Source organism: Ahaetulla prasina, chromosome 18, assembly GCF_028640845.1.
Source record: "Ahaetulla prasina isolate Xishuangbanna chromosome 18, ASM2864084v1, whole genome shotgun sequence".
NCBI lineage: Eukaryota > Metazoa > Chordata > Lepidosauria > Squamata > Colubridae > Ahaetulla > Ahaetulla prasina.
The window spans coordinates 10,651,682-10,672,752 of NC_080556.1; the positions used below are offsets into that span (position 1 = coordinate 10,651,682).

Consider the following 21,071-nt stretch of genomic DNA (forward strand, 5'->3'; position numbering starts at 1 on the left):
GGTGCCTTTTTTGGGGGTGGGGGGATGTTTTAACTTCTGAACCTGGCAGCGGTGGGCCTGGCAGGCTACTACGACAGATTAATAAATGGAAAGAAAAAAAAAGAAGAAGGTAGTTTAGTCTTGTGCCACTTAGCGGAAGCTCCTGAAAACGTCCTGGACCGGCCGCTGTGTCAAACCAGTGTCCTCCTTGGCTGTGTTTGTGGCCCTCCCCACCACCACCCGTCTCTTGGGGCCGCTTCTGATGTCCCTGAAGGAAGACCAGGCCCCCCCACCCACCCCTTCTCCACGCGTAGCTCCTGGGAAAATTGCAGGACCCAAAGCTCTTGAGCACCCAAAGCTGTTTTCTGAGGGGGGGGGGCGTTCCCCTTAATTTTGTTTCCTCTTGATTTCCAATCTGAACCAAGCGGTTGGCCCGGCCTTTGGAAAGAGGCGTCCGTTTGCTTGGCTCCTGCCCTCCGGTCGGATTTTAATCTGAGACAAGGGGGTGCCCTCTCCTCCCCTCTCCCTCCCCTCCCCCCCGCGCAGGCCTGCCCCGGGATTGTCAGTAAGGGGCGCTTCTTGTTCCTTGATCCAAATAATGGTTAATCTTGCCTTTCTCTTTCTCCTCCCTTCTCCTTCCCTTCCCGTGTCACGGTCCCTGCTTGCCCTGCAGTTGTGGGGACGGCTCAAGAGCGGGACATGGGGGGACACACATTTGCTTTCATTCTAGTATACCTTTCCTAAACGTGCCGGAGAAATGTACAGGTAGTCCTCGATTTACAAACACAATTGAGCCCCCCCCCAAAATTACGTTGCTAAGCAAGACGTCCGTTAAGTGAGTTCTCTCCCCCCCGTTTTACGACCTTCCTCGGCCCCACCCCCAGTTTGTTAAGCGAATCACTGCAGTTCGTAAGTTTTGCTAACCCGCTTGTGAAGTGAACCCGGCTTCCCCCCACCCACCCTTGACTTTGCTTTGTCGCGTGAAGGGGTCACGTGACCTGGGGGGAGGGCCCCCGGCAACGGTCATAAACCACGAACCGGTTTGCCAAGCCTCTGGACGTTGATCCCGTGACCATGGGGGGGGGAAAGGTAAGCTGGAAAAGTCGGGAAAGGTGAAAATCGGTCCCACGTCACCGTTTGCGGCGCCGTTGTCACTCTGAACGGTCACTCTCAACGAATGGTTGTAAGTCAAGGACTATCTGTACATGCTGCTGCTATTGGCGTTAAAGTCAGGGCTGTGCCTTTTCTGTTGCAGATTGACGGGGAGGGGCGGTCTCTTCCTCCTTGCCATTTCTTTCTGGAAAGTACCGTATTTTTCGGAGTATAAGACGCACCTTTCCCCCCCCCCAAAAAAAAGGGGGTGAAAATCTGGGTGCGTCAGAAAAGAAGCCCCCAAACAGAGCTTCAGAGACTTTTTTTTCTGAAGTTCTGTTTCAGAGGCTTTCAGAGGCAGAAAAAAAAAAAGCGAGGCACAGAGCTCACAACCAAGGAACCTGTTGCTGAAATTCACCTCTGGGAACAGCTGATTGGGGGTCTTCTGGGAGGGCCGATCCACCTGCCCAATCAGCTTTTTTCTTATTTTCCTCCCCAAAAACGAAGGTGTGTCTTATACTCTGAAAAATACGGGTATTTATATGCTCTGTCCAAAAGATGGCCTATCTCAATGCCTTCAGTTGCCCCTTACACACACATACACGCACGCACACAGCTAGAGAGCAAGCTTTAGGAAATGGCCCTTTTCCCCCAGCAGTTTAGAGATAAGCTGGGCTTCCTCTAGATGGGGATCATTGGGGGTGGGGAGGAAATGACCCTGGCACCTAGGGTCTAAAGGAAAACTGGTGGAGAAATAGCTGCGGGTTCATGTTAACTAGAAAATTGCCAGCTCTGTTCCCAGGCTGAAGAGGAGGAGGAGGTTTGTTCCTGGAAAACTGAATTTGCTTTTTGTGCTTAGTAGTAGGCGAGGAGAGCCCCTCTCCCAGGATACGCAGCCCCCCCCCACCCTCGAGATCCTGCACAGTGATTGGAGGGGAGAGGATGCACTTCCCCTATTGCCCGTCTTCCTTCTGCCCCTCTTGCGCTCTCTCTCTTTCTCTCTCTGCCCCCTGTCGCTTTCCTCCTCTCTCTCACTCTTTCTCTCTCTCTCTCACTCTGTCACTCTCTTTCACTCTCGCTCCAGCAGCCAGGAGGGAGGAGGGACAGAAGCTTTCCACCCCACCCAAGAGCCAGCAGTCTTTTTGAAGATCCAAGGGAACTGGTGCAAAGGATTCTGGGATGTGGGATGGTGAGTCACAAGAGGAAAAAAAAAAATGGTTCAGTGATGCCCGCTGGACCAGCCTGGCTCGGCTCGGATTGTCGTGTGCATAAGCACGACCCCCCCCCTCCTGCAGACCCGTGGGGGTGGGGAGGGGAGACTGCGCAGAGGTTCACGCAGGCTGTGTAACTGTTGGATATGGAGGACAGGTCGGCATTTTGGGCTGGGAGGCATCTGGTCGCCTCCGGGTAATTTCGGGCTGTGTTGCTGCTCAGCACATAAGATCTGGAGGTCCCCGTGAAATTCCAAGTGGTGGTGTGGCTTCTTTCTCCGCAGAAGGGAGTGGCCGGTTGCATTCCTTGCCCTTGGCTGTAACTGTCCAGGCGAGAATGGTTCGTTCCTTAGGCCCGGTGGGTTCTCCGTTGCTCCCGCTGGGCTCAGTTCTGAGCTCCCCAATGGGGGGAACTTGGAAGGTGAAGAAGCGTTTTGCTGCACTCTCGGAGACTGGGCAAGGAAAGGAGTTGACGGTGCAAACCGGACTGCGTTTACTGCCCAAAAAGGTCTTCGAAACGGCCTGGAAGAATTCAGATGCATGTGTCCTCTTCTCTGTGCACACTCCTGGACCCCAGGGGACCATCCTTCGCAGCCCTTTCCCCTTTTTGGGAGATCTCCGAGGAAAGGGAGAAAGGGGTGGGGGGGGAAAGCCTCCTCTAGAACTTTGGTGGTTCGTCCCATTTCCGCAATTCCAGAAAATAACAGCGGACTTCCTCCCTTGTTTGGGCTCGGGGGTCCAGTTGGTGGTGTGAATCCGTCGGCAGACGGAAAGCCGCTTTCTCAGTTGTCACGAGCTGTGGGTCGGAAGCCTGCTTGTTTTTTAAAGTCCGGTTCCAGATCCAGAAACCCCGGGAAGCCCTTTTTCAAAGCTGCTTCGCACAAACTTCCCTCCCGTCTTCGTGGGACTTGCGTAAAGTTAATAGAAACTCTTGGATAATTTGGCGAGGGAAGATCTGGCGTCCCTTAATGGTAATTAGGGAACTGGCAGGAACAGTGAAGGAGATGCTCCGTACTGGGGATTTCAGCTTCTAGATAAATAAGCGCCCCCCCCCCCCTTTTAAATCTTTGGCCTGGCTTTCTGCCGAAATCTGGCACCTTAGCTGCACGTTTGCGAGGCTCAGCACCTCTATCTGTGTTCCCTCGTTAAAGAAAAAAGGACCCTTTGAGGTGTAAGCTTCACTAATTGCTTTAAATCAGAGTTAGGGGGAAGTGCAATCATGTCCTGTTCCCTCCCCCCCCTCCATCCGTCCACCCGAATAAAACTAGTGCTTCCCTCATTTGCTTGCAATCAATTTTAATCTAAAACGTTGTCGTTTCTCAGCAGGCTTCCATGGGTAAAAAGTGGGATCAAAGCTCAGAGTAATTTGTCCTGCTAGGTTTAAGACAAGCCCAATCCAGATTTTTCTTCCTTTCTCTCCCCCCCACCCCCCCACTCCAACTTGCTGGAGATTTTTCAGGGAGTCCTGACCAAAGTTCAAGAACCTCTACTCTAAACCGGCAAATTTACATAAGCTGTTGTCCTCTTCACCCTCCTCAAAATATTTTGTCTTTAATGTAGAAATCCCTGTAGGAGGAGAAAGTGGCTTGATTTCGTTTGTAGTCGAAAAGGGTTAAGTTTTCCTGTTTCCCCCCCACTCCAGGGGGGGGGGAGACAGAGAGAAACAGAGAGAGAGAGAGAGAGAGAGAGAAAGACAAGAGACAGAGACACTCTTCCGGAGGGCAGGGGTTGAGCCCTCCTGTGCTTCCTGGGCCTTGGGTATTGTTCAAAGGGCTCTAGGTTTACCTCCCAGTGTCTGCTGCAGTGTTCTCACATCCCGGGATTACCTGAAGAGTCACATTCGCTGAGATTTGGTTCGGCTTTTATCACTGAAGGCTACAGAGAAAGGTTTTCCTTTCCATAAATAGCCATCGGAGCTCTTGATGGAGAAAGGAGAGGCTTCCAGGAGCTTTAGTGCGATGGCATTGTCCCAGAGAGAGGTGATGGATGGTCCTTTGAGCGAGCTGTTTTGGCAGCAGCTTGGCTCGGCGAAACCTTTGTGAATTGAACTATTTCAGTGGTGTGGATCACAGCGGGCTTCCTAAAAGAAGTCAGGCGTGGTTTGGGAACTTCCTGCATTCATGGACGGTGGAATTAAATCCCAAGAGGCGGATGGCAATGACCTGTCCAGCCCAGCCCAATATGCGACTGCTGAGGCAGGCCTGAGCTGAGGGTGGGGGGTTGATTCGGTGGCCCTGCTTGTGAGTCAGTCAGATATTGTAAGGAGGATGAGCCACAGTGGTGCAGTGGTTAGAATGAGGTATTGCAGGCTAACTCTGCCCACTGTCAGGAGTTCGATCCTGACCGGCTCAAGGTTGACTCGGCCTGCCGTCCTTCCTTCCGAGATCAGTAAAATGAGGATCTAGATTGGGGGCAATAGGCTGACTCTGTAAACCGCTTAGAGAGGGTTGCGAAGCACTGTGAAAGCGGGATATAAGTCTTAGTGCTATTGCGGCAGGTGCTTGACAGGGCCAAGGGACTTCTGGCACCCTAGAGTGTGGGCATTTCCATTACGCTGGTGCTGTTGAGATTTGGAAATGAAAGAGCTGCCTGTGACTCAGCATTCTGTAATACATAAACACACACACACACAGAGTGATGCAACAGAGTTACGTCTCTTGTTTTTTCCCAGCCCAGGTAGGAGCGTGGAGATCTTGTTGCACAGCAGGCCTAGTGGGTAATCAACTAGTTCGGAAAGCCGATAAAAATAGTTCTTGCTCTTTGGCTCACTTGAGCAGACAGACTAAGAGAGGGCCAGAGGAGGGCCTTGTGGCGAGAAAATTCCTGGGAAGCTGAAGTATGGGGGGGACGGGGTTTCTTTTTGTGGACTTCCAAGGCTCAGGTGCCACAAGTTTCGTTTTTGCAATCCTGACTTTCTGACCTCTCACTGTTTTGATGAGCGCTTTCAGGAGTGAAATGCTACCGGTTTAGACCGGTCAAAGCGAACTGGTAGTAAAAAATGCTACCGGTTCGGTTGAACCAGTATTTCTGATGATCTGCTTTCTAACTAATCTAAATCGCTGGCACAGCAGATTCCCACCCAACCCCCCTCGCTGTTCTACTTACCTTTGCAGACTTGACTCGGAAGGCTTCAAAATGTTCCTTTCCTAGCACTGTGCGGGCCCGCTTCAGGGAGCGGACTCACAGAACCAGTAGCAGACTTTGTTAGTTTAGTTTATTAAATTTCTATACCGCCCTTCTCCCGAAGGACTTCAGAGGATTTCACCACTGAACGCTTTGCAAATGGGGACGGTCAAATTGGGGAAATGTTTCAAAGAGCTGCAACTTTCAGGGTTGTCTGCTTCGGGGAATGAACAAACCAGGGTTAGTTGCTTCGGCCTGCTGCCTGCTTTTGAGACTAGAGCAGAGCAGACTTAACCGGCTTAAGGGGCATTGAAAGTTTCCTTCCTGCCTTCTCTTGAGTAGCTCAGGGCTCTCCTTTAGTTGGCACTCTAGTTTAACGCAGGATTTCCTGCCCACTCCTGATGGCACAGCTGAATTGGCTTCTGCTTTCAGGGGGAGAGACGACAGCTCGGTCAAATTGGTTCCTGCCTCGGATATATTGCCGCTTGTTGATATAGTCGAGGCAAAGGCAGGATCGGATGAGTATTTGGGTTTATTGAGTGGTCACGAAGAATGGTATGAGGCCTCAAGCCTGATGGTTAATTGCTTCGTGTGCAAGACGGCCCAGGATAAGAGACTGCCATTACAGCCTCAGGCGTGACAGAATTTGAGTCTCCACAAATATTAAACTTTTAGGCACTTTTATGATCACCGATTCTTGCTCTCGTTGACTTAGCTCAGGGGTTGGCAACCTTAAACACTCAAAGAGCCACAAACTGGAAGCCCCCCCATTCAATTCTGGAGTTCCCCCATCATAGAGTCCCCTCCTAGCCCAGCGTCCTTTTTCCTCTATCTGTCCTAACCAAAAGGCCTGTCAATTGTGGAGCCGACCGGCAACAGGGAGCTGCAGCAGAGGGATGAAAAAGCCACATGCGGCTCCAGAGCCACGGGTTGCCGATCCCTGACCTAGCTGCTCTTGGAAGAGTTGGCTCCCGGTTCTCTTGTCCGTTTGAGGTGCTCGTGGGGGGACTCTCCTCTTGCCCACCTAAAATTCCTCCCCTCTTTACGTCGAATGTGGTGTCGGGTGTGTATGCTTGAGATGGGGGGGCAGGCCAGAAAGCCAGCACAGGGACAATAAGGCAAAAAGGGCCAACGAGTAATCTCCGTCTGCGGGGAAGACTCTGCGGGAAGAGCAACTTTCAGGAAACTCAGCCTGCCCAGGGTGGGGTTGGTTCTCGTCCGGAATTCAGGGATTGCAAGACCCTTCCTTTACTGTTTCCCGATGGAACGATCTCCCTCCTTTCATGCCCAGAGTCCGTTGAAACCGGGGAGAAGTGCCCGGGATCCGGGAGGTGGATAGATGCCAGTGAAAAAGTCCTCTTGGGGAGGGGTGGTAAGAAATCCCGGCGCCATCCCTTGCCAACGTTCTTTTCTCTTTTCTGCGGCAGGCTCCGTACCCCACGGGACAGAACGCGGCGCCCACCACGCTGGTGTACCCCCAGGCCCCTCAAGCGATGAGCACGCAGCCTCAGACCCGCTCTCCGGTAAGTAGGCAGCCCCTCTCGGCTCTCAGCACGGCGTGTCAGTCCAATGGAGGCCCAGCCTCTTCTCGCCCCCCCCCTTCCGGCGCAGTTGCTGCTGGCAGAGGAATCCCTGCTTCGCTGCCGTTTGGGAGAAGGGGGAAAAAAGGGATCCAAGACGCTCGGCTCCTCTTCTCCGGGCTCCACGCATTTCTGCCCCTGTCTCTTGTGATCCTTGTCGTCACGCTGCAGTGTAAATGCAACACCCTCCTCCCCCTTCTCCTCTTCCTCCCCCCCCCCCGATGAATTCTTGCTCGGCACCTTTGGGATTTTTTGGCAAACAGTGTGGCCTGCCGCCCGAGGAGCTTGGTGCCGTCGCCCTGCCCTACGTCCCGGTGATCCATTTTGCCATTTTGCACCATGAGGCTAAGTGCAGTTCAAAAACGACGGCTAGCTGTCACGATACAGAGGGAAGCTGCCCCGTCCTCTGCCCTTCCTCGTCACCCACCCACCCACCCACTCACCCGCCCCGGCACCTTTGGGGCTGTGAGACAGAGGAGAAGCTCTGTGCCCTTTGCTTCCAGCTGCCCGCTTTGGGTTCGAGGTAGGGAGGGACACCACCACCACCCCCCGCCCCCAGTTTTTATCTCTGGCGAGCCAGTTTCGGAGGACTTGTTAGAAGTGAGCAAAGTTAAGGCTTGGTGGCTAGAGGAAAAGGGGTGACCTGCCTCAGGAGTGCCTCTCTAAATTAGTTTTCTTGACAGCCCGGCAGAGCAGTGCCCATCCCTTGCCTTGGCCCCTGGAAGCGGAGGAAGGTTTTGGAACAGAGTCCGGTTTACAGGTTCTTGGCGGGAAGAGGCTGGATAAAATACTATCTTGTAAGCAATATGACAAACTGTACTCCTTTGTGCAGACAGTCAGTTGGTCGTGCCCACGGCACTGCTTCCATTCTGTCGCCCTCTCCCCCTTTTTGTTTGTTTTTTTTAATTTCCTCCCCCTCCCCCATTGTTGACTGATCTACAGAAAAGCCCTGATCGTTATTTTGGGCGAGGGGGGGGGCGTTTTAACATCCGCTCGGGTTTGGCTCTCCTGACACCACCTCTGCAGGCTCAGGCCTGTTAACTCTCAAGGCGGGGGAGACTTGGAGGCAGGGCTGCCGACTCAAAACCAACCGCCCCGCCCCGCCCCCCCGAAGGAAAGCCCCAAAGGCTCACGACGTTTTTCTAACCCTGGCTGGGCAGGGGGGGCGGGTATGGCTTTGAATCGCACCGATTGAGGCAAATTGGCAACCTGCTCTCGGATACGGCAGCCCCTCAAGCGCAGATCCCGTGGGAAGATAACGGGGTAGAAGCTGCCCCTAAAAGTTGTCAAGCCATTTTTCTGTGGTCGTGAACAATTCCAACCCCCACCCCCCTTAAAATACTGTCCTGTGTGCAATTTTTCTTGCCATCTGTTGCCTCTCATTGCCACCCCATGACTAAAAACTGCTCACGTAACATTTCATTCTCCCCTTCCCTGCGCAAGTCCAAAACAAATGCAATTTTGGCTGCCCTCCAATCCCTCTTGCATTCTGTTCTGGGTTTGGTTGCATTGGTTTCTCACCTACCCCCACCCCGCCCCGCCCCAATCCCTCCCTGTCCCTGGGTGGCGCTGAGGGGTGGGCAGGGTCACAACAGGTGGCCTTGTGTCCATTTCCCTGCTGGGTCAACGAAGGGCAGCAGCACGACCTCTTTCCAAGGGCTGCCCACGCACCCCATTTCTTTCGGCTATCGGGGGGCCGTGGGCAGGCTGTGGCGCCTCCTGACTACATCAGCTGGCTTTGCCACGGTGGTCCCAGGCCCATCCAAACCCCTCATCTCACCACGTGTGCCAGCTCCCATGAGGCAAAAGGGAGGCCTGGCTTGTCAGTTTGTATGAGCCACGGAGGCTCAAGTGGTTAGAGTGCAGTACTGCAGGCTACTTCTTGCTGACTGCTGGCTGCCTGTAATTCGGCAGTTCGAATCTCACCAGGCTCAAAGGTTGTCTCAGCCTTCCATCCTTCCGAGGTGGGTCAAATGAGGACCCCAGATTGTTGGGGGGCAAGAGGCTGACCGCTTAGAGAGGGCTGTAAAGTGCTACCTTTTATGGCAATTTGACCAGAGTTGCCAAACCACTCAGCTGGGGCAGTGAAGGGCAGTTTCCATTTGTGGGGCTTTCCCTAACCATTGGAGCCCCCCTTCCCAACCACACTCTAGCCTCCAGTAGACGACACTGGGAGCCCGATCGATTGGCTTCTCTCTCCCCCTTCCCCTCCCCACCGTCCGTCCCCCGTCCCCCCCCCAGGAAACGAACCCTTGAAATCTCTCTGAGCCACCAGTGACTACAGTTTGTTCTGTTGCTTACAGCTCCAGAGGAAGATGTGGCCAGTAGCTGAGGGCAGCCAGCAGGAGAAATAGGCTAGGTTGTTTTCTTTCTCTAAAGTTGTTGTTTGGGTGCTCTTTGCTTAGCTTAGCATCTTCAGGTTTCCCAGGTGTGGAGGGAGGGCAGCGTTTCTGCCCTGCATTTGGCTAGAGGAGCAGCGGAGGCCCTTCCTGTGTAGATCTGGCCGGGTCCGAGTGCTGGAGAAGGCTTGTTTTGCACGTGTGTAGGGAGGAAATTGCGGGGGGGGGGGCAGGAATGCCGTTTGCCGGAGGGAGGGGCTGGGAAAGGGGTCTCCTCCAGCCCTGGGGGTTTTAAAGCGCCCCCTCTAGGAAGAGACAGTGGACCCAGGAGGGGCTTTGTGCCCTTGTTGCCTGCCGGCCACTTGCTGTCCTGTCCTGTTTTTGTACACTCCTCATCTTCAGTCCCTCCTCGATAGGATTTGGGCCGATAAAACGATCATTGCATTTTTGTTCGCGCTTGCACAAGTCCGAGAGAGGGGGGGAGGGAGGGAGGGAGAGAGAGAGAGGGAGAGGGAGAGAGAGAATGGGAGGCTATTGTCTTTTCTCCCAAGATCGTGCTGTCTGTAGCTACTCTGAATTTTATTTCAAGTATCCCCCCCCAACCCGCAACAGGTCAGAAAGACCTAGCGCCAAAAAAAAAGGAAAAAGGGGCCGAGGAGGGAGAAGGAAAACGTGATCGCCGACTCCCGGCTCTCTCTTCCTTGTGCTTTTCACGGCCAGTGGTTGTGCCAAGATGGTGCTGGAGAGGAACGCCTCCTGTGGCTCATGACGAAGGGCTGGCAAGGAAAGCCGGTCACTCTTGGGATGGACAACCGCTGACCCAGAGGCCGCCGGGCTGTTAAAACGGAAGCTGAGGGCAAGGGCAGGGCAGGCCTCTTCTGCCCCCTTCCCTCTTTCCCCTCCCTCCACGTTCAGCTCCCAGCTGCTGCTGCTCTGCCTACCTGGAGTGGGGTGATGTCCCGCCACCTTCCCCCTTGGGAACACTCAGCCTGATTGAGTAGGGTGGACTTTCCCAGGGCTACGGCGTAGTAGAGAGCCACTCCCTGTCCTGGCCACAGGTTCACCCACGAGGGGGGTGTCAGCCGGGGTCAGCTGTGCCCCTCCCCTCCCTCCGTGTGCTGCAGCTGCGCTTCTGGTGTAGTGTTCTTTATTTCCTCATCTTCTCATTTATGCACCCCCACCCCCCCACCCCCACCCCCATGGGTTTCATTTGCATATAGTGTGACATTTTTGCCTTTTGTGGTGTTTCTGACTCTCTGTGCCTTCCCTTTTTTTTGTGTGTTTTTGTTTCTCCCGCTTCTCCTTCAGTTTGCAGCCGGGCCTCGACCTGCCCACCACCAGGTACGGTACCCACCTTGACACCCCCCACCTCTTGCTCTTCTCTTTCTCCCTCTGCTGCAGACTGGTTGCGGGGTGGGGAGTGAGGGGGGGTGGGCGTTTTGGCTGGCTGGTCCTCCTGCTAATTCTCAAGGATGCTCTTTGGGAAGCACCTTAACCTCAGGCTCTGGGCGCCTCCCCTTTCTAACAGCTACTAATTCTGTTGCTTTCCTGGACAACCCCCTAACGGCCGTCTTCCACATGTCCCGTAGCGGGTGGTCTCGGTGCTCTTTTGTGTGAGGATGGTGGGGTTCCCAGTCTGCGGAGTGGGGAGACTTGCCCCCCCCCCACAACCCACGCTTCCTAGCAAGCTGCTCTCCTGTGCCTCTCCTTTGTTTTAAGATCAGGATGTATCCCTGCGGATTGGGGGTGGGTGGGTGGGTGTTGTGTGTTAATACGGAAGAGCTGCAGCCACTGCTGCTGAATTGCAGTTAGGAAAGCAGGGCCCTGGTCTCATGGAGCCGAGACCGGCAAACCTGATAGCCAAAATGTCACCTGAGGTTGGTGTCCTGGCCTGAACTGAGCATCTGTGAGTCTCGCGTGAGGATGAGTGAGGATTGTGAGATCCAGCACGGCTTAACTCGGGTCCCCTGTTTCTACTGAACACTTAATATTGAGGTTCCATGAGTGCCCCCCAGGATTGCCGCTTGGCTGGATTCCTTAACTGATCTGGAAGAGAGAGAGAGAGAGAGAGAGAGAGAGTGTCTAGAGGGGCTTCTCCGTTCTCCCCTCCTCTCTGTGGCCCCACTTCTGTTCCGGAAAGGACCACTCGGGCCGTTGCATGTTGAGGCTATCTCGGTTGAGCCCCCCCCTCCCCCGCCCCTCCCCGGGGGTGGGTAGAGAGTCACAAATCTGGATCGATAGGGAAGGCTGCCTCCTGACCCCCTTGACGGGACCATAAAGATGGGAGGCGTCTCACACATCTGCTTATGCGCTTGATGAATTATATGTAGAGGTTACCGTGCAAAATGTCGTACGGCACCTTTTTGATCTTCATGGACGTGATGAAATAAAAACACAGAAGTAATTAAAGGCAGTCTGGTCCCAGAACTGGATGTTAGCAGCAAGTGGATCACAAGTTGAAGTTCAGAGCCCTGTTATGTCTTTCCTGCTCTGTGTGTGTGTGTGGGTGGGGGGGCTTGTGGGGAGGCAGAGGCCTGCCAAGTGCTGATTAATGTGCTGGCCAGAATAGAAGATGCCCAGTGCTGTTGTCAGGATCTCCAAACCGCAACCGGTCCCCACGAAGCCAAAAGCAGTGGCTTTTGAATAGCGAGGTCATTAGAGAAATGGCTGCTGTTACGGACCCATGTCCAGTGGTGGGATTCAGCCGGTTCACACCTATTCGGGAGAATAGGCCAGTCCTCATTCGGTTAACTTTCTAAGCAGTTCGGAGAACTGGTTGTTGGAAGAAATCTTATTTTGGTTTTTTTCCCACTTTACAGGGCTAATCCTGTAAGGAAGGAAACATTCTGGTGGTATTTCTAGCCTAATCTTTATTGCCCTGCTTACAGAAATTGCCTCTCGGGTTAACCCTTATTACATTGTAACAGCTAAGGCGAAGTGCCCATCGATGTGAGTTTGAGTTGGCCATGCCCACATGGTCACATGACCACCGAGCTACACCTACCCAGCTGGTCATTAGGGCAGAGAATGGGTTGTTAAATTATTTGAATCCCACCACTGCCCGTGTCCAATATCAGGTCGCATCACTCGTGCGATCATCTTGTCATTTGACACTCTCTCCCCCACCTTCCCCAAATGCCCATAAACTCTGGGTTGGTTTGATCGATGCTGGCTGAATGTTTGTGGGGAACACACACATACACCCACACAGAGTCCTCCTCCTTTTGGGTCCTCCCAGAGCCTTTTGCTCGTTGCCTTTCCGTACCCCGACTTTGCCTTTGGTGGTGTCTGCCGTGACGTTTGTGCTGAGCCGCCACCTCCTGCAAATCCCTCGCAGGCAACTAGCACATTGGGGTGCGCAACTCGAAGCTGTTAAGAAACAACTGTTGTGTCTTGTCCGCTCTCACCGCAGCCGGGGTCTGCTTATCTGCTCCCGAACACGGAGGAATGTATGCCTCCCGGCCCCAGTTCTGGCTCCATGCCCAGACAAGCTGCAGAGGAGGGGGCACCTCCCGGTCCCAGCCCTGGCTCCATGCCCAAGCAGGCTGCAGAGGAGGGAGCATCCCCCGGCCCCAGCCCTGGCTCCATGCCCAGGCAAACGGAGCAGCTAGACCCCTCCCCCTCCTCCACAGCATGTGAGCCTGAGGAAAGTTTACTTCCAACAACAGCTGATTGGAGTGACCCTCGCATCAGAAGATTGGATAGGCGGAGGCAACAGAAGGAAGGGAGGGGCAGGCCTTAATGAGTGCTGAGTCATGGAGCCACACCCCATGGCCTATATAAAGGATCTGCTTTCTGGCAGTCTCTGAGTCAGGCAAAGTCGAACTTATCTTGCTGAAGTCACTTACTGGTCTCCTGCCTGCTCTGAGGACTTTGCTAGGACTTTGGGCAGAGCTGCAGAGGCAAGCCTGATTCGGATTTCCCTGACCCGACCGTCAGCGGAGGAGTGGGACACGACAACAACTGTGAGCAGGGGGGAAATAATGAACCATTATGGGTGACAAAAGAGTAGGGGGGAGCCTAAAATCGCTGCTTCCTAGGAGGGCTGCTTCCTCACAGGGTGAGATGGGTCGGACAAAGACCTCTGCCAGATCTGGGGATCTCTCACAGCTGTCTCATTTGCTTGAAGTCTGGCCATTCCAATCGGTCAGTCCCTGTATTGGTCAGCGGCTGAGTGGACACATCCTGCAGTGGAGATGCTATCCCGGCCTTGTCATGCTGGGGAGAGCAAGGGGATGACAATTCTCCTCCTCACCTGTTCTTTTCTCGTGTACAGGTAGTCCTCGACTTATGACCACAATCGAGCCCAAAAATTTATGTTGCTAAGCGAGGCAATTGTTCTGTGAATGTTGCCTCCGTTTTGCAACCTTTCTTTTCACCGTGACTCACACGGTCATTCAGTGAATCCGGCTTCGCCGTTGACTTTGCTTGTGTTAAAAGGCCGCCAAAGTGGATGGCCCGACTCCAGGGATGCTGCGAGTGTCATTAATTGGAGTCAGCTGCCAAGTATCTGAATTGTAATCCTGTGACCACACAGGGCTGTTGCAACGGTTTTGAAAGTGTAAAAAAAGTTGTCAGCCAGTGGTTTCTTTTTTGTTTTCATTGATGTTGTAACTTTGAACGGTCACTGTTGTAAGTCGAGGACTAACTGTAATAGTTGAGGGCCAACAGGTTGATGCCAGGTGAGGGAAGGGGAAATGGGCAGAAACGTATATCTTTCTGCCTCTGTGTTTCCATGGACCAGACCAGAGCTTTCTAGGTGCAACCAGGTGCAACCAGGTGCCCCAGCTCTCTCCTGGCCTGGGCAGGGCAGCGTCCCAAGGAGAGGCAGCAAAAGGAGAAGCCTGCTGGACTGTGCCGAGTTAAAAGCCACTCCTGCCCTCTTGGGACTGGCTGTGCGGGGGTTGATGCTGGGCCATGGTGGCATTTTTTTCAGCTGGGTCTCAATTAGTCCTGAATGGCAGTGCCGGAACATGGATGCTGGAGAGGGGAGTGGGGTGGGGTGGGGAGGAGAGTGAGTCCCAAAGAATGGATGGTTTTATGGCTCCTGTCCTATCCACCCTCCGGGGATGAACACAGCTGTTTCGCCAAGTGAGCTGAAATGGGAACTGGTGCCCTGAAGCCCTTCCAGTCCAGAGGTGATATTTAGCCGGTTCGGACCGGTTCAAGCGAACCGGTTGTAGAAATCATCCACCTGCCCCGGCTCTATGCTGTCCTATTTAGGCACATTTTTGAGGCCGGGCACATTTTTGGTGCTGGGCAAACCAGTAGGTAAATTATGTGAATCCTACCTCAGCCCGAGTCCCAGGCTGGCCTCTGTTTGGGCTGAAAGTTCCCTATACAGAGGAGTCTCTGCCCCCCACCCCCCAGAAGCCAATCCGACGTTTGGGGGCGCCTGGTAGCTTTCCGTTCTGCTGTGTGCTTGGAGGTCTCCCGAGGCAGCTCAGGCCTGGTCAAGGAAATCCTTTCTCTTGCCACAGCCCCTGAGAAGGATTTGGCATGTCCTCAAATACCTTGGGCTTCCACCTTGCGGTAGAAGAGGAAGGCCCAGGAAGGAGGGAGAGGCGACTTAGGCAGCCACAGACACCTCTTCCCACAGAAGAGGTCTGGCTCCTCTTGGAACAGATAATGTCGGCCCCTGGCGGGCAGGCAGCTCCGTCCAAGGTGGTGTCCTGGGTGCCTCAGAGGTTAGCTGGGCCAGGCCGAGCGGGCCGGGGGTCCTCCATTGCATGCTGGCCCCCTCCCTCCCCAGGGTTGACCTTTCAGCTGTTCCACCGGCTTTCTTTTTATTTCCTGCTGCTTCGTTGTTGAAGGGAGGATTCAGACCGATCCAGGTAACTTTCACTACTGGCTTCTGCATGGCCCAACTGTCTCTTTGCTCTCACCACCACCACCCCCCTCATTAACGGTTGGATGTTTTAATGCTTGCACCTTCGCACACAAGAGAGAGAAGGGAAAAAGAAAAAGAAAGAGAGAGAGAGAGAAGGGAAAAAGAAAGAATGGAAAAAGAGAGAAAGAAGGGAAAAAGAAAGGGGGGCGGAGAGAGAGAGAGAGAGAGTCTACACATTAAAAATGCCAGCATCTTGCCATCTTAAACCAGAGCTCTTGGCCCTCCCGCCGATTGTCTTGGGGACGGGGAGGAGACACAATTTAAAGCCAGGTCGCCACCTTTTTTTTCTACCTTTTCACAAGGAGGGCCGGCACTTCTTCAAGGTAACCTTGGAGAAGGTCCCAACTGCCTCCCGTCTCTGGGTGGCCGCACGGGGTTCTTGTGGGCCCGTTGGCAGCTTCCGTTCGGCTTTGGGAGCAAGACTTCCCAAGCGCCAAGCGGGTTCGGTCTGGGTCCTGCCTTGGTCCCGTCGCTCCGGAAACGTGGGGCCTTCTTGAGCAAGGGCTGCTGCCTAGCTTTCAGTCGGGAGCCCTGAGAGCCTTTCTGGTGCCAGTGATCCACTAACCCACCGGATTCCTTGCTTGCCTCCCCCTCCCCCCACAGTTTTTCCAGAGGCCTCAAATCCAACCCCCTCGAGCTACAATCCAGAACAGCAGCCCCTCCCTCCGCCCAGGCGCACAAACCCCTACGGCTGTCTATCAGGCCAACCAGCACATCATGATGGTCAACCACCTCCCGATGCCCTATCCGATGCCTCAGGGGCCCCAGTACTGTATTCCACAGGTAAGGTTGCTGCCGCGCCCGCTTCTGCAGTGCCTGGGGGGAGGGGTGGATGGGGGGAGGGAGGAGGCGACTGTGCTATGGCCGTCCTTCCTCCCCCTCCCTGTCCTTGGTAATTCGCTAGTTTTTAAGCTTTGGCTAGAAGAAGGCTGGGAAGGCCACCCTTGGAAAAGCCGCGGCAGGCGACTTGACCTGGTGGGCATCGCAAGCCCTCTGTGCTCCTGCCAGAGGGTGGGGGGGGGCTGAGTTTCCATGGCTTGCTTCTGGAGGAGGAAGATGGAGGGGTGGGGTGGGGGGGTCAGAGGAAGACAGAACTTGCCCTCTGGTGCTTTCCAGCCAGAGAAGTGGCGGGGTGGGGAGAACGCTTTCTCCTTTCTCACTGGTGTTTTTTCCCTGTTGTATCCTCATGCCTGATGCCATTCCTTCCGCAGTATCGGCACAGCGGTCCTCCTTACGTGGGGCCCCCACAACAATATCCTGTTCAGCCCCCAGGGCCTGGCCCCTTTTATCCAGGACCGGGGCCTGGAGAATTCCCCAACGCCTATGGTAAGATGTTCCTTAGCAAAATCCTGGTCCTTTCCCCCCCCCATCCCCCCCCCCCCCGTCCCCAGGGGTGAAATGCTACCGGTTTGGACCGGTTCAGATGAACCAGAAGTAAGAAATGCTACCGGTTGGTTTCCGACGATCAGCTGGGTGACAATCAGCTGTGACACGTGATTTATATTAGCTAGAATCCTCAGATTTCCTGCTTTCTAGCTACTGTATTTTTCGGAGTATAAGACGCACCTTTTTGGGGAGGAAAATAAGAAAAAAGCTGATTGGCAGGTGGATCGGCCTCCCGGAATACCCCCAATCAGCTATTCCCAGAGGTGAATTTTAGCAACAGGTTCCTTGGTTGTGAGCTCTGTGCCTTGGTTTTTATTTTTGTTTTTTTTTCCTGCCTCTGAAACTCTCATTTCAGAAAAAACTTTTTTCTTCCTCTGAAAGTCTCCGAAACAGAGGTTCAGAAAAAAAAGCCTCTGAAACTCTGTTTGGGGGCTTTTTTTCTGAAGCTCTTTTCTGAAGCTCTGTTTGGAGGCTTTTTTTCTGAAGCTTTGTTTCTGATGCTTTTTTTTCAGCTTCTGAAACCTCTGTTAGAGAAGCTGGGCGGGGCTACATTCGAAGTATAAGACGCACCTAGATTTTCACCCTCTTTTTGGGGAAAAAGGTGCGTCTTATATTTCAAAAAACACGGTAATTTAAATCGCGTGGCATAGCGGATTCCCCCCCCCACCCCACACACACACACTGTTCTGCTTACCTTTGCAGACTCGGAAAGCTTCAAAATGCTTCCTCTTTTAGTGCTGTGCGGGCGCGCCTGAGGCACGCATGCACACACAAAGCACACGCTCAGTAGCAGACTTACAGAACTGGAAGCAGACTTCAGAGGATTTCACCACTGCCCCCCCCCTCCCATGCATCTGTCCGGCCTGGGGGTTCATCCCAGAGTTTCTGCAGGGTATCTGAATGGCTCCCGGCTTGAGGAGGGTTGGCTGACCCGAAAAGTGGCTCCATTCAGCCCCAGCCAAATGGCCCTTTTTTTTCTTCCTTCCCTCGTTCCAGGAGCCCCTTTCTATCCGAGTCAGCCGGTGTATCCATCGGCGCCCATCATAGTGCCTACCCCGCAACAACAGCCGCTCCCGCCCACCAAGCGGGAGAAGAAGACGGTAAGTGGCTCTCTGTGGGGGCTTCCCGTGGGTTGGAGAGGTAGACAGGGCCAGGAGGCTGATCTCGGCCGCTGGAGGCGGCATCCCCGAGGGGAGGGTGACATTAAGCAAGGGCACTGCCGGCTGTCTGCGTTTCGACAGTTCGATCCTCACTGGGCTTGAGATCAACTCGTCCTTCCGTCCTTCCGAGGTCGGTAAAACGAGGACCCAGATTGCTGAGGGCGAGAGGCTGACTCTGCAAACCGCTCAGAGAGGGCTGTAAAAACAACGGCAAAGCGGTCGATAAGTCTTAATCGCTGTTGTTCAGAAGAACAGGAAACACTTTTTGATGGCACAGGGAACGGCAGGGTGTTTAGCTCTTCGGTGGCCCCAGGAGGGCATCTGAGGGTGATCTCTGCTGCCTGGGCGTTGTTGGCCCAAGTAGGTAGTAAGAAACTCAAGTTTGCCAAAGGCCTTTCTTGCCGAACATTCACAAGTCACAAAAATAAAGGCAAGATGTAGACGAAGCAGAAGACAAAGCAGAAGACACAGCTACCAACGTTGTTTTTTGGCAAAGAGCCCAAATGCCGTTGCTAGTCTGTTTTAAGCCTTATGGGAGGGGCCAATCATCTCTTGGCCTTACTCCTGAGTTGTCCCCTCTGCTTGAGCTGCTCTTGCCTTCTGGCAGCTCTTCTCATGCGTGGATTAGGAACAGGCTCCTCCTGTTCCTCTGCCTCACTACCATCAGGCTCTGGAGTCCGTACTTCACTCCCCGATGGCCCTGGCCTCACCTCTGCCTCATCGCTGTCTGATTCCATTGCCAGCTCTGTAGGTTGCTGACGGACCACAACAGGCATCTTCAACGATGCCAGACTGGATCTGGCTTGGCCTCCCTGTGGCATGAACTGAGTAGAGAGGATTCAGTGGTTTTTCTTCCTTTTTTTTTTTTGTGTGTGACAGATCCGCATCCGGGATCCCAATCAAGGGGGCAGAGACATAACGGAAGAAATTATGTCTGGCGGAGGGAGCAGGAACCCCACGCCTCCTGCTGTCCGGCCCACCTCTACCCCTACGCCTCCCCAGGTAACCAGCCCTCCCTCCTCTCCTTTCTCCAGAGGAATCCACCTTGCAAATGTGTTTTGGGAATGTCTCCGTAGTAGCTCCTCTACTGTGCCTCTACTGTCCTAAAGAGAGAGGTGGGGGTGGTGGTCTCCAGTACAGGTAGTCCTCGACTTAAGACCATAATCGAGCCCAAAATTTCTGTTGCCAAGCGAGACACAATTTTTTTTTTTTAATTGAAAGAGTTTTAAAAAACAAAAACATTTTTCCCCTTTTTCCCCCCTCCCTCCCAAAACCCCCCCCCCCCCCCGGCTTCCCGGGTCAATCACAAGGCATTGTTATACATAAACCAAACATAGAATAAAATTTTCCCTTCCAATCCAAATAACCACATCCAAAGCTTTTCATCTCCCAACCCCCTCCCCATTACATAAAATAACTTTCTAATTATTCAAAGGCAATCTCATATTTCTTAATCTGATATCTGTTTTGTAGATAATCAATCCATTTTTTCCATTCAATTAAATACCTGGTTTCTCTTCAGATCGTATAAATCTTTCGCCTTTTACCAAGCGAGACGCAATTTTGCCCCATCTTTACGACCTTGCCACCGTTGTTAAGTGAATCACTGCAGCTGTTAAGCTAGTCACGCGGTCGTGAAGTGAATCTGGATCCCTGGCCCATTATCTTTGCTTGTCAGAAGGCCGCCAAAGGGGATTGCAGCCCCCCCCCCACCCTCCTGGACACTGTCACAAATCTTGAGTCAGTTGCTAAGCACCCGAATTTCCATCGTGTGATCGAGGACACTGCCACGATCGTATGCGTGAGAAACGGTCACCGTCCGTTTTCTCAGTGGTGATGCGACTTTGAGCGGTCGCTGAACGAACCGCTGAGGTTCTTTGTCCTTTGTCCAATTGTGGAAACCTTTTGGGAAAAGTGTATTTTTCAGGTTTGATGGCTAATAACGCCACTTTTTCTTTCGGAGTTTCAAGATAATCCTATTCCACTGCTGGAATGGCCTGGGAATAGCCCAGACCTTCACCCAATTGGAAATCTATGGAGCCGACTCAAGAAACTTGTTAGTCAGAAGCGACCCAGTAATAAAACCCAGTTAATAGAATCAATCCTTCAATCTTGATTTCACATTAGAACAACTGCAGAACTAAGTTTTTTCCCGAAGGCCATCACTCTGCTAAACAAATAATTCCCTCAACGCTGTCAAACTAGAATAGAATAGAATAGAATAGAATTTTTATTGGCCAAGTGTGATTGGACACACAAGGAATTTGTCTTGGTGCATATGCTCTCAGTGTACCTAAAAGAAAAGATACGTTCATCAAGGTACAACATTTACAACACAATTGATGGTCAATATATCAATATAAATCATAAGGATTGCCAGCAACAAGTTATAGTCATACAGTCATAAATGGAAAGAGATGGGTGATGGGAACTATGAGAAGATTAATAGTAGTGCAGATTCAGTAAATAGTTTGACAGTGTTGATGGAATTATTTGTTTAGCAAAGTGATGGCCTTCGGGGAAAAACTGTTCTTGTGTCTAGTTGTTCTGGTGTCCAGTGCTCTATAGCGTCGTTTTGAGGGTAGGAGTTGAAACAGTTTATGTCCAGGATGCGAGGGATCTGCAAATATTTTCACGGCCCTCTTCTTGATTCGTGCAGTATACAGGTCCTCAATGGAAGGCAGGTTGGTAGCAATTATTTTTTCTGCAGTTCTAATTATCCTCTGAAGTCTGTGTTTTTCTTGTTGGGTTGCAGAACCAAACCAGACAGTTATAGAGGTGCAAATGACAGACTCAGTAATTCCTCTATATTTACTAAACTATATTTACTAAATTATTTACTAAGTCTGCACTACTATTAATCTTCTCATCGTTCCCATCACCCATCTCCTCCCACTTATGACTGTATGACTGTAACTTTGTTGCTGGCAATCTTTATGATTTATATTGATATATTGACCATCATTTGTGTTGTAAATGTTGTACCTTGATGAACGTATCTTTTCTTTTATGTACACTGAAAGCATGTGCACCAAGACAAATTCTTTGTGTGTCCAATCCCACTTGGCCTTCTATTCTATTCTATTCTAAAAGACTTGGTTCACTCCATGGGAAGACGTTATAAGGCCATAATTCATGCTAAAGGTTACCCAACTAAGCATTAACTGACATTTATTTATTTTATTTATTTTGATTTTTATACATGGGGATCGTTTTTGCATATCTCATTTTTTCTACGTTTCACTTTTCTTCTTTACACTGTCATTGCTATTCTAACAGCAAATCCTTTATAAAAAGGGATTGCATTACAT

At 52.4% G+C, this 21,071-nt stretch overlaps 1 protein-coding gene across 1 annotated transcript in view; it reads left to right on the forward strand.

Moving 5' to 3' along the window:
* Nucleotides 1-21,071, forward strand: part of EIF4G3 (eukaryotic translation initiation factor 4 gamma 3) — a 72,924-nt gene that overhangs the window by 20,677 nt on the left and 31,176 nt on the right. The window contains exons 4-11 of the mRNA XM_058161504.1: nt 2,156-2,260; nt 6,833-6,928; nt 7,669-7,782; nt 10,633-10,665; nt 15,818-15,997; nt 16,426-16,540; nt 17,597-17,700; nt 18,640-18,762. Of these exons, the coding sequence (XP_058017487.1) occupies nt 2,156-2,260; nt 6,833-6,928; nt 7,669-7,782; nt 10,633-10,665; nt 15,818-15,997; nt 16,426-16,540; nt 17,597-17,700; nt 18,640-18,762 (870 nt within the window). The remainder of the gene's footprint in view (nt 1-2,155; nt 2,261-6,832; nt 6,929-7,668; nt 7,783-10,632; nt 10,666-15,817; nt 15,998-16,425; nt 16,541-17,596; nt 17,701-18,639; nt 18,763-21,071) is intronic.